Source organism: Cucurbita moschata, unplaced genomic scaffold (genome assembly GCF_002738365.1).
Source record: "Cucurbita moschata cultivar Rifu unplaced genomic scaffold, Cmos_1.0 Cmo_Scf00009, whole genome shotgun sequence".
Lineage (NCBI taxonomy): Eukaryota > Viridiplantae > Streptophyta > Magnoliopsida > Cucurbitales > Cucurbitaceae > Cucurbita > Cucurbita moschata.
This window is the reverse complement of record NW_019268525.1, coordinates 5,392,215-5,404,884: the sequence shown is the minus strand read 5'-3', so window position 1 is coordinate 5,404,884 and position 12,670 is coordinate 5,392,215. Positions and strand designations below refer to the sequence as shown.

The following is a 12,670-nucleotide window of genomic DNA, read 5'->3' as shown; positions in this document are numbered from 1 at the left end:
TTTTTTTTTTTTTTTTTTTTTTTTTTTTTTTTTTTTTTTTTTTTTTTTTGCGGATTTGGGATCGGATTCTACATTTCTTGAAAAGTCTTGATCGGACAGGGAAAAGTGAGGGAGAATCTGTATGGTGATTAATTTCTGAATGGATTGAGTTAGATTGAAATTGACTGAGTTCAGGTGCCCTAAATGGTGAAGGTGGAGGCGGAAGGAGATTGAAATGGAGTGTGGTGACTGAGAATTTTGGTATTGATTTTGTAGGGTTTGGCTGTGATACTGCGGCAGTTATCAATGTTCTTGCACATCGAGATGCAGCACAGCGTGCTCTGATTCAGCAGGAATACAGAGCCATTTACTCTGAGGAACTCACCAAACGCTTGAAATCTGAGCTTAGTGGCAAAGTTGAGGTGAATCTCTTGGTTTTCACTACGGATTTATAGTCCCATTTGTGTTTCTTATTACTTATTTCTCTCTCACTCAATTTTTAGTTTAACTTTTAGTGTTGTGCCTTCAAAAGGTTCACTTTCATTCTTGTGCTTTTTTTTTTTGTTTTTTTTTTGATCATTTTGATTTCTTTTAGCATAATTTTACCACAATTTTTGTTACACATCAAAATTCTTTTAGTAGTGTCGGGCTAGAGATGTCCAAGGGCGAGGGCAGAATCAGAGTAGGCTTATTGTCCATATTTCCATCTCTTATTTCAATCCTTGTTCCCACCAAATTTTTCATTTATTTTGACTGAATTTTGATGGAGGCAACAATTTTTTTTTTGGCATATTTAATATATTTTTTTAAAAAAATATGTTTCCACAAAATTTTTATTGAATAATTTTTATTAATAAATTAAAACATTTTAATTAATATTCAACCTAATTTCTCCACACTTAAATTTCAATATTACCATATAATTTTCTAATATATATAATTAATTAATTACTAAATAAAGTGATTAAAAAAAAATATATATAAATATATTATTTATTTATATATATAAAGAGTGGGGCGGACAGGACGGGGATTTGGGTTGGGTTGGGGGCGGTTTACCCAATGGAGACGGGTTAAATGGACACTTTTTTTGTGTCTGGAGTTGTGATTGAATGAAATAAAAAAGAATATGAACAAACAAAAGAACGAGTTTCTCTCTTGCTTGTCACTTGTGAATCTTCCTGATCTTATCCTTTTGTGTTTTGTGTTGTTGCAGGATGCAATTTTACTATGGATGTATGATCCAGCAACAAGAGATGCTGTCATAGTGAAGGAGGCTATATATGGACAAACTGTTACTCTTAGAGCTGCCACTGAAGTCATTTGTTCTCGTACACCATCGCAGATTCAGCATTTTAAACAAGTTTACTCGGCCATGTTTCATTCTCCCCTTGAACGTGATATTCAAAATAGTGCTACTGGTGATCACCTAAAGGTCCTACTCTTTCTTTCTTGTTTATCAGTTTGTGATGATATTGTTCTGTTTCTTGGCTTTAAGCCTGCCTTATCAGTTGTATATGAAATGAGTACTGAAGTATAAAAAGACTTTAGGATAATGGGTTCAATCCCCATGTAGCCACCTACTTAGGATGTTAAAATCCTATCAGTTCCAACTTCGAGCTGTGTGTAAGAGTTCAAGCTCACCGCTAGTAGATATTGTCTGCTTTAGTTTGTTATGTATAGATGTCAGCCTCACGGTTTTAAAACGTGTCTACTAGGGAGAGGTTTCCACAGCCTTATAAGGAATGCTTCGTTCCTCTCTCCAACCGATATGGGACCTCACAATCCACCCCCTTGAGACTAACAACGATACTTAACGGGCCAAATTGAACAATATCTGTTAGCGGTGGACTTGAACTATTACAAATGGTATCAGAGCTAGGTTTCGGGCAGTGTGCCAGCGAGAACATTGGGTCCCAAGGGGGGTGAATTATGAGGTCCCACATTGGTTGGAGAGAGGAATGAAACGTTCCTTACAAGGGTGTGGAAACCTCTCCCTAGTAGACACATTTTAAAATCGTGAGACTGACAGCAATACGTAACAAGCCAAAACGGACAATATCTACTAGTGGTGGGCTTACTAACTTGACACTCCTATTTTATAGCTCTTTGTATGAAAACGTTAGACAAAAGGGATGATAGCTGGTGCCTAATTGTATTGAACTCATATCTTAAAGTTGAAGCTGAGACTAATGGCTTTTATTTTCTTCTTTAATCCATATTCGACTCATCTTTTATCAGTCACTAACTACTTCTGCAATGATAAGCCAATCTGATAAAAGAATATTATATCTTTTCAGCTGCTTTTGGCTTACGTTAGTAAACCACGCTATGAAGGCCCAGAAGTAGACGGAGCTCTGGTACAAAAAGACGCCAAATCTCTGTATAAAGCTGGAGAGAAGAGATTGGGAACTGATGAAGATAAGTTCATAAAGATTTTCAGTGAAAGAAGCAGAGCACATCTCTCTGCTGTTAGTCATGCTTATAAACATACATACGGACAATCTTTGAAAGAGGTGTTTGATCGAGCTTTATCTTTCTTTTAGAATACATCAAGGTTCAAGGTTAACACAAGAACAAATTCATTCTGCAGGCTATAAAAAAAGAAACATCTGGCCATTTTGAGCATGGCCTTGTAACAATTTTGCTGTGTGCTGAGAATCCTGGGTTTTACTTTGCAAAGGTATTGTCCCAACTCTTTGAATGTTGCTCTGCTAGGGAGAGAGGTTTCTACGCCCTTTTAATGAATGTTTCGTTCTCCTTCTCTACCGACGTGGGATCTCATATTGATACATTCATGAATGTTGCTAAAAATATGTTGAATTCCAGGCTTTGAGGAAGGCGATGAAGGGAATGGGAACGGATGACTCCACTCTGATAAGGATAATTGTGTCCAGAGCTGAGATAGATATGCAGTACATAAAGGCAGAGTACCACAAGAAGTATAAGAAAACCCTAAACAAAGCAGTTCATTCTGAGACATCAGGCAGCTACAGGGACTTTCTTCTCGCCTTGTTGGGTCCGGATCATTAGACTACAACAACTGCACTGTGGATCAAGTGGATGTAGGATTCTAAAAGTTCTTAAACTTCTTCATGTTTGAGTTCATGAAAGCTTGTGATTTTTTCTTTTTCTTTTCTGTAATTATTGTATGTGATTTGTGTAAGTTTATGCTATGGACATCCACTGTATGACGTTCAAGTTTGTATAGCTCTTCATCGTACATTGATTGTTTCCAAGTTTTATTTTGAAATGAATGTATTTGGTGTGTTAGATGAACACGACACGACTCTCCGCGATAGTATGATATTTGTCCATTTTGAACATAGGCTTTCGTAGCTTTACTTTGAACTTTCCCAAAAACCTCATCCCAATGAAGATAGTATTATTTGATTATAAATATATGATTATTCTCTTAAGTATGGGATCCTTATTCTAATTATAGCTTTTTCAATTTTAAGTAATTTTACGAAATTCAAATTTGAAACAGAACATTTTTTTCTAAGTTAATATTTTATAGAAATTGTTAATATTTTATTTAAAAAATACCATTATTATTATTATTTTTTTGACTGATTTTAAAAATACTTTTAGCATTCCAATAATGTGTATATATATTTGAAAATGGTAGGTCTAATTTTATTGATTTAACAAAAACGATATTTATTATTATTATTTTTTTGAAGGGCAATAAAAATTAGTGACCTAATTGGCCTGGGGGCATCAATCCAATCTAAATTGTCCGAGCATTTTGCGAACCTTGTCACAAGCGCTATGCCTGTGTGGTTCAGCTCTGCAAAATATCAACTTGATGTGTTGATTGCTCGATAAAGCAAACAAAGAAGCATTTGAGCGCGCTCATTCCCCACTCTATTAGCTGCTGTTAGACTGCAATCGTCACCTTCGAACGTCGGATGTTCATGAATTAGAGCTCACGGTTCTTTGTTAAGGTTAGAATTTTCATCTCACAGGCAAGTTTCAGTACTCGTTCTGCAATGGCGGTTCAGTTACTAATGAATGAAGTGCAATGTTGAGTACAAACAAATGCTAAAAGAGTTGTCATCCTTCTAATTTTGCGAACTATTTTGTTTGTTATGGCTATTTTGATTCTCAATTTACGGGTGGATAGTCCACTTTTTTGTTTATTTTGGAAGAAAGAACTATATTATGCTACTAGCTGAGGTTAGTAGTTGGGTGGATGTTAATTCAATGAAACACTAGTAACTATTTTACGCGTTTCCGGTTCCTACTGCATTAAGCTTTGATCAGTTTTGAAGTTTCTTGGCTTGATGTTAATCTTTCTGTTCTTTTGCAGTTTTTTTTTTTAGTAAGCTTTCCCTGTCGGTCTGATGTTTTCCGTATTCAGGCATGCATAGCGTTCCCTGTACTCTTGTTGGGCATGACATTGATCATCTCAATCGTTCATTCGTGTGGCCTGGTATGACTGTCTGTATGTTTATATTGGAACTGTGCACTAATTATTTGAAAGGTGACGGAAAAAGCTACTATGTTTTAGTGAAAGTGGATAGGTGATTCTTTAAATTGGGTTTATTGGGAAATTCAGGATGATTTTTTTTCCTGGACATTGTACATGAGATTGGCATGGTTAAATGGTCTAATTAACTGTATATGCAACGCACTGTATTAGAATCCTTTAGTTATATCCCCTTTTTTGAATCTTGACCAATTTGAGAGCTTATATTACTCCTTTGGCTAGGGAGATGCCTCATCACCATCTCTCTTCTGTTTACCTTCCTTCACGATGACATGTTTCTTCAAGAATATTAACATCTCTTTGAATGGCTGAATTTAGTGCTCAAGGATCATCCTTTCAAGGGTGACCAGAAAGTTCTTTGCATGCAAATCAACGGGGTTCATATTTGGCTTCTTTGGAATGAGCGAAATGTTAGAATCTTCCTAGAAAAGGGAAAAAAAAAATATAGGACCCATGCCAGATGCTATTCTATTTTTGGCTCTATTTTGGTTTTAAAGAGCCCCTTCTCTTGTATCTAAGGTTAAATTCTCTATATCTAGCTGGAGAATCTTTTTGTAATTATCTTGGATGGGTTTCTCCCCTTTTGTATCATTTGATTCAATCAACGGCATTGTTTCCTATCCCCCCCCCCCCCACAAAAAAAAAGGGAAAAAAGAAGAAGAAGAAAAAGAAAGAAAGCCAGAGTATAAGGAGTTTTTTCTTTCATTCTTCTCCTTCATGCTACCGCAGCTGGCTTCTTATGTTTGGTCACTAGAAGTTTATTTATTATTCTGTCCATAGTTTACTGGAATTCCCTATATGGACTTCATTTTAAAGTAATTATTTGTTTATCAAAGGATTCTTGAATTGATGTGAAATTCTACTTCATTTCCCTTTCCCTATTTATCTATTGTTAGAATTAATTTGGACATGGTGCCTAGGGGTGTATAAATGAATGGGGTTTCCTTTTTTAGTGCTTCAGTGGGCATCAAATGAGAAGTGTAGCATTGCATGTTGAGAAAAGATATCGGAATGCTGTGGGTGAAAGCATGAGGTATTATTGATATCTCATTATCAACTGCTTGAAGTTATGGTGAAATACCAAATGCAGACTATTTGATTAGCGCATCACCTCTTCTGTCTCAGGTTCCATTATGTTCTCTCCATGCTACCAAAATTGTGCTCAAGAACAAAGCACACGTTTGCAGGTAATTTGTTTGAAGTGGGTAAATATGGCACCACAAGCATCTCGAATCGAGGAAAGTTGCTAGATAAGGTAAGCAATTGATGTAATATTTTGAATGTTACAAGATGAAATCGTTCTTTTGTTATATTTCCAGTTGGCAGTTTTAGAACTCATTGTTACTTCATCAAACTTGCTGGTTGGTATGAACATTATAACCCTCATCATCTAGGTTACTAGTAGTGATGAAATTCATCTTAGTATTGGATACAAACCTAAAATTTCGCAACTCCAAACTATCTTCACACTCTTTTCTCGCAACCTCACCTACATTGACTATTCTCTCTAATGTAATGCCTCTCCTTTATGCTTTAATAGTGGTGGTAATTAGGGGTGCAAGAAAAAACCCAAAAACCAAAAAGATTGTTTAAACAACTGAAACCGATTGTCGGTTTGGGTTGGAATTGGTTTGGTTGGTAGTCCGAGTTTTAGTGTATGAAAAAACAATTATATTCAGTCGGGTTCGTGTTTGGAAAAAATAAAACCAAAAAGCGGAAGCGAACAATAGTTTGTATAATAAACATTGAAATATTTGTCACTAAGCACTTTCTCTCTAATTGGCTTTGGATTGTGACTTGCAGCATCCAAGTTAGGTGTTTGAGAGTGCATCAACCCTTCTTTTGTTTCTTTCTTTTTATAATTTTTTTTTTCAAATTGAGATATCCACATCCATTCAGCTTCCAGCTTCGCGGGGACCACTGTACTTCTACAGCACTAAATATTATGCAATTTTTGGTTTTTTGGTTCTTCAACTTTGCTTCATGAATAATCGTGAGTTGATATCTAACTGTTCTTTGATATATTTAAATTTGATTTGTTTATAGATATCAGTTGTGATGGCTCATGATGATTGTATTGAGAATGGACAATACAACAATCGATCTAATTCAATTCCATCAGATCCAGACGATGATTGTAATGTTTCTGTAGCATGTAAAAAATTTCCATCCATCATTTTGGGAAGTTCTCCTCCAGTCGAATTATTTGATGGCTCTGCATGTTATTCAGACATTGCGAGTTTTTTATCAGCTAAAACGGGTGAGAACTTTCTTCTGAATTCAACTTGTGAAGAGTGGGTACAAGATAGTCTGGATGGAACTCTGTCTTCTCTGTACTCTGTCCTTCCAGATGTAGGTAATTCTTCAGTAAGTGAAGAATATACTTATAGTGCTGGTTCATCTCTTCTGCCTAAGAATATTGAGACTGGAACAATATCTAGTAATCCAGCTGTCGAAGAAGATACTTCAAGAAAGGAGTTAAAATTACAAAATAATGCAGTATCTGGCAGATCATTTCTTGACCAGTCTGTTGGTTCCATACCTGGATTAAGTAAGAGGCATCAGCGCCAGCTTGATGAGAGCGGCTTCCACACGGTGGGTTTTTTTTTGTTTCTATTTTTTGTTCTTATTTGAAGAACAGATAAAGCCTCAAATATCTATATATAATTATGTAAGTTGCGTTGGACTAATTTTGTTCCTTCTGTTTTCTAGTTAGGGAAATTACTACATCATTTTCCTCGGACCTATGCCGACTTACGAAATCCACAGGTTAATATTTATGATGGACAATACTTGATCTTTATAGGGAAAGTCTTGTCATCAAGGTGTCATTCTCTTTCTCCCTCCCTCTCTTTTTTTATTTTCACCTTTTTTGTTAAAAAAATGCATTTAATTTCTTGATTCGATGTAAACTGATATGCTTTTCTGATTTTTCTTTGGCATCATCCAGTTTTTAAGCTATTGATTCATCAAATGAGTAGTTGCATCAATTCAAGGTTTATGGCCTCTGATTTTATAGGAGTGCCTTTGGAGGGAAAATTTCCTTAATAAATTAGCTTCATAATTGAATAATGTTCTGCTGTCAATAGAGGCGTTAATGTTCTCTAGTATTCCAACATATCACCTACCCCTCTTTAGAATACTTCAAAGTTGGCCAGCTACTTGAAGAAAATTAGAAATGTCTCTTGGAAAGACGTGGGCAGGTTCTAGTTAACTGGAAGGTCTTTTTGCTAATAGATGAAGGTGGTCTTTGTTTCGGTAATTTCAGAAACAGAAATTTTGCTCTTGCTGTAAAACAGCCAAACTAGGCACTTTGTAGAGGACAGCGATCAATTACTTCACATTCTCTGTGGGATGGATGGCTTTCCTAGAGATGCTGTCAGTGCCAGATGTCCTTGGGAGTTTTGTTTCCACATGTTGTCTTAGGTCTAGCAGGAGTATGAGTTCCAGTTTGGGATAGCTGGATAGCTGACCACATTCTTTCTAAGGTGCTTGGTCGAGGAATAACCTTTGGGAGGAGAATTTTACATTATTTCTTGTCCAGTCCATGTAATATTCCCATTTCTAAATTCTGGTATGAGCAAAATTTAGGGTTACTTTTTCTGAAGAAATTTTGTTGAACATGATTGCTGGAAAATGGGAAATGCATAAGTTTTTCTAATTTTCGTTAGGCTGTCTCCCTTGAACATTTACCAAATCCTAAAAAGTGGAAGGTTGATCATTTGAATGTGGGGCTTTGTCGTCTCAAATGATGTTGATTTAACCACCATGAGTTGACTGAGTGGTTCACAAGGACCATGCAAATATTAAATGTCTCAAAGGGGATGAGTTTAACTGGTCACCAATCCTAGATATTAGTATCTTACGAGTGTTCTTGGTAATCAAAGGATGTAGGCTTTAGTAATTGTCTCATGAAAATAATTGAGTTGCACGCAAGGTGACTCAAACACTTACTGATAGTAAAAAAAAAATTTAATTTGTTTTCAATCTATTTAAGGATAAATTCTTTTAAAATTTGATACACGCTTCTTTCGATTTGGTTAATCTTTTTGTTTCTTCATGTTCTTTAAGGTCTTAGTCTTTCCTGCTGGTTTTTTATTGGCCTTTTTTGTTGGTTTTTATGTTTTTTGTTTTCACCCATTGGTAGGTTGTTTCCTTGAACATTTTATATCTTTTCATCTAGTTTTCTGTTAAAAAACAAGGAAGTCTCATTTTTATAACGATGATAACATATCGAGCCCTCTCTTGAACTAGGGTCTATTCAAAGTATGAGTTATTTGGACAAATAGAAAGGGAGAGAGAGTATCCTTGTCTAAGAGCCCTAGAGAGTCAAGGTTTTTAGTTCCCTTTCTCTTTAGAAGTTCTTGGCCTGTTTTATCTGTTTTCGTCTGCCCTTTGCCCTTTGGTACAAAGGGTGGTTGTGCAAAGATCGTTCCTCGTCATTAAATTTCAAAATCTAAGTCTAATCCAAAATTCTTCATATGCAACTAACCTCGCCCTTCCAGGTTAAAAGCCCGTGCTTATCCATTGATCAGGGTGGGGAAGGTGGCCAACAAGTTTCAATTAATTCCATATATGTCTTGCAACTTATTTTTAATTTTGAATATCATATTTTTGTAATAGATGACAGGAAAAGTTAGTATCATTTCATTTCCAAGTAGGTGACATTTCATTTAAATCAGAATACCTTTGTTTAATTTTATTTATGTTTAGATTTGTGTTTTAATTTTACCTAGTACCACTAAAATCCCAAATTATTTAGAGTCCTGACTGCCCAAAGGATTCAAAGATTTAAGGTGGATCCATGAAATATATATTTCTTGCAGGGGAATCAGAGCTAGTTACTCCTTTTCATTTCTTGAGGTGGTTGTGGGCTGTGAAATTGCAGAAAGAGAATCAAATTCTGGTTGTCTGGCTGATAATAATACTGGTGGAAAGAAGATAGTTTATTTGCACTTGAAGAAATTCTTTCGTGGTACTCGGTTTACTTTCCAGCCTTTTCTAAGAAGTCTTGGAGCAAATCACAAAGAGGGAGAGATTGTTTGTGTAAGTGGTAAGGTAAATCTCTAGAATCGCTAATATAGATTCTCTTGTTTGATTTTCATTATGGTTTAAGTATGTACCGTTGCATTGCATGATGATCTATCCTAAAATAATTGGGAGCGTAGCTTTTTCAGATTTTAATGGCTCTTTCTAATCATTGAATATTTTGCCACCTCATTATATTTATTTTCCACTTAAAACCTTTTGCCTCCTTAATATTGTAACTCTCAATTGACAATTTTTGAAGTAACCAACAATGTACATTCTTTCATTTTTCTGAATGAAAGCGTGGTTTCTTAGAAAAAAAAAATTGACCAACAATAGTAAATAATCAATAAATTTTCCAGCAGAGTAAAACGCATATAGAAGGTGATTTTTACCTCTTTCTGTGGCAGCATTCTTTTTGTGGATGGTTTGGAGTTTGCTTCTTTAAACATAGAACAAGGCATGATTTTTCAGCATGTGATTTTGTTTAGGAGCTAGCAACCCTGAACAATATTTAAAGAGCCTGTGTCGGACATGGATACGTCTGGACATAACATTTTTGTATTTTTCTCCCTTGTTTCCCTGAATAATTTTTTTTGTGTCTTCTCATCAAAATATGAAAAGTTTGTTCCCAATGTGCTCATGTCTACTTTTTAAGAATTTGACTTGTTGTCTGTATCTAATGTTCGTGTCCACGCTTCTTAGTTTATAATTTAGTACTATCCTTTGTGCTAGACAAGATACCAGTTACCACTATTGTAAAATTAGGAAGGTCCAAAAATATAGAAGTTGAAACTACTGCCTTTTCTGATGGATAATGGTAGTTACTGCACCATGTTGCACTCTATGAACTTTTTGATTTTTTACTTTATTTAGCTCTTCTTATGATGACTTGACATTTTGTTTTCCACTTAGGTAAGGACTATGCAATCTGAAGATCACTATGAGATGAGGGAATATAACATTGATGTTCTTCAAGACGAAAAGGATGTGCCATTTTACGCTAAAGAGAGGCCATATCCTATATACCCTTCAAAAAAGGGTTTAACTCCAACGTTTCTTAGAGATATTATTGCCAGGTTTGTACTGCGTTGTTTTCCATTTTTTTCCCTGTTATCTTTTCCAGTGTTGTTAATTATATTCTCTGTTTTCTTTAAAGTAGCCCTTCCTAGACAATTTAGCTTCGCTTGAACCCATTATATCTCTATATCTTCTATTATTATGCTTTTTGAAAATTTCCATTAATGAAAAGAGACTAACGCTCACGAATACTAACCCCGAGAAAAATAGAATAAAAAATAAACATTGGCAATGGTAAAGAATCTCTTCTAGTCTGGAATGAAGAGGGACCGTTGATGTTGCTTTTCCCAAGCTATACAAGTGGGTAAATTGATCAAATACAACCATCTGAAACCCAACTACTCTAAATTGGGAGCTGGATTTTATGAGAAACCTACAAAGAGGATGAAATTTCATAATGGGCTGCTCTATTTCATATTTCTCACAGGTAGTGATAAAGGAGATTCTTAGATGGCTTTAGACCAGACGGTTAAATCCCTAAACAACATCATTGAGAAGGATCCCTATTTATAAGCATTTTGCGTGGCAGATAGCCCATGAAACTGCCTGTTTTCCAACAAAATCCCCTTCTGCGTACTTTCTTAATAGGTTATTAGTTTAAAATTCCTTACCTTTCCTATTGTGGATTCACTAATTTGGATAAGGTTAAAGGTGACACTGACCGCAGTTGGACTGGGGTGTGTACTTTCCATATTTTTTATCTTTCAGGGATCAAAGGTGTTAGAAACTTTTTAGAATATTTGAGTTGGATAGTTTGGTTGGTCTTATTTCATAAGGAAGTCTATTTTTTAAGCCTATTTAATGGTTTTGAAGATTTTCTACTGATTAATTGATTTTAACTTCTTTTTCCGTACCCAAATTTATTTTCGTATTTCATGCAGAGGCATAGAAGCATTGCCTGTCAACATAGATCCCATTCCAGAAGATATCACTCAGAGCTTTGGGCTATTGCGTCTTCATGATGTAAGTGTCTTTTTTAATTTAGTTTGTGGAAAATGGGGGACGTTTGAGAGAAAATATTCAATATTTCATCTACAAAGTCATAGATGTATACGAAGCCATAAACTAGCATTACAATTTGATTAAAAAGAAGAAATTTGCTGCTTCTCGATTTCGGATTTGTGTCTTGATTGGAATGCTTTTCTTTTTCTCATATAATCCGATCTTTGCATTGTTTTTCTTGCTTTCTTTTTTTATTTTTCCCTTGGATCTATTGTATTTTTTTGAGAATGAAAAGTTTTGTTTTTTTTTAATAAAATGAAAAGGTTGCTTATCCAAAAAAAGAAAAAAAGATCTTTTGATGGGTTGTTGTTAATGGGTTCTTTTAACCAAGTTATTACATTAATACACAATAATCTATATAGTATTGCTAACCCAAGCATTTCTCAAGTGGTTAAAAGAATGATATCTTCAACCAATAGATTAGAGGTTTGAAACCCCTCTCCCACACTGGTTGAGTTCGAATAATACACTTATCAGTTAATATTTGTTTGCTTAACTTTTAAAAAAATTGAATATTTCTTTGCTTTACCTCAAAAAGTGTATTTCCAAATTAATTATTTGATAACTTATTATTTCTTTTTTCCAGTTTGGCGTTGGGTCTAAGATTAAAAAGTAAGGCCATTGCACTTATATCAATCTGCCTCAAACTAATAGCAAGTATAACACGAGCTAAAACAATTTGCAAATATGGTAGAATTATAAGCCCAGCCTTGTTAAAAAATGTGGTAAGTCAAAAACATGTGAAAAGTTAAAAAGGCCCATTAAAATATCTCAACGCCACACATTTGTCAATAATAGATATAAATCTCAGATGATTTACATCTATCAGTAAAAATTGTTGATGATTTATATCTATCAGTAAACATTGTTGATAGATATAAATCACAGATAGATTGTATCTTAGTAAATCAGTTATTTACTTAGTATTGATAGATGTAAATCATGATTGACTACTTAGTAGTAAATCAGTTACTTATGCAATAAAAAAAAGGCTACTGGGGTTTGCTTTCATGCTATTTTTTCAAAAACAAGAGACAACTTTATTAATAGATGAAAAGATACAAAAAAAAAAAAAAAAAAAAAAAA

General features: G+C 34.7%; 2 protein-coding genes across 5 annotated transcripts in view; both read left to right on the top strand.

The window, feature by feature from the left end:
- The window catches only part of LOC111447834 (annexin D5-like), a 3,976-nt gene extending 716 nt beyond the window's left edge, over positions 1-3,260 (top strand). The window contains exons 2-6 of the mRNA XM_023087188.1: positions 256-401; positions 1,196-1,414; positions 2,280-2,495; positions 2,573-2,662; positions 2,809-3,260. Of these exons, the coding sequence (XP_022942956.1) occupies positions 256-401; positions 1,196-1,414; positions 2,280-2,495; positions 2,573-2,662; positions 2,809-3,012 (875 nt within the window). The 3' untranslated portion in view covers positions 3,013-3,260. The remainder of the gene's footprint in view (positions 1-255; positions 402-1,195; positions 1,415-2,279; positions 2,496-2,572; positions 2,663-2,808) is intronic.
- A 476-nt stretch (positions 3,261-3,736) lies between these two features.
- LOC111446985 (ATP-dependent DNA helicase homolog RECG, chloroplastic) overlaps positions 3,737-12,670 on the top strand; it is a 15,998-nt gene continuing 7,064 nt past the window's right edge. The window contains exons 1-9 of one of the 4 annotated variants that reach the window (XM_023085935.1): positions 3,737-3,929; positions 4,346-4,417; positions 5,428-5,507; positions 5,600-5,729; positions 6,521-7,069; positions 7,187-7,299; positions 9,301-9,532; positions 10,418-10,581; positions 11,464-11,545. In XM_023085935.1, coding sequence (XP_022941703.1) covers positions 4,379-4,417; positions 5,428-5,507; positions 5,600-5,729; positions 6,521-7,069; positions 7,187-7,299; positions 9,301-9,532; positions 10,418-10,581; positions 11,464-11,545 — 1,389 coding nt within the window. In that variant the 5' untranslated portion in view covers positions 3,737-3,929; positions 4,346-4,378. Of the gene's footprint in view, positions 3,930-4,294; positions 4,418-5,427; positions 5,508-5,599; positions 5,730-6,520; positions 7,070-7,186; positions 7,300-9,300; positions 9,533-10,417; positions 10,582-11,463; positions 11,546-12,670 lie in introns of those variants that run through there. The other 3 variants (XM_023085934.1, XM_023085936.1, XM_023085937.1) reach the window with 3 other exon arrangements.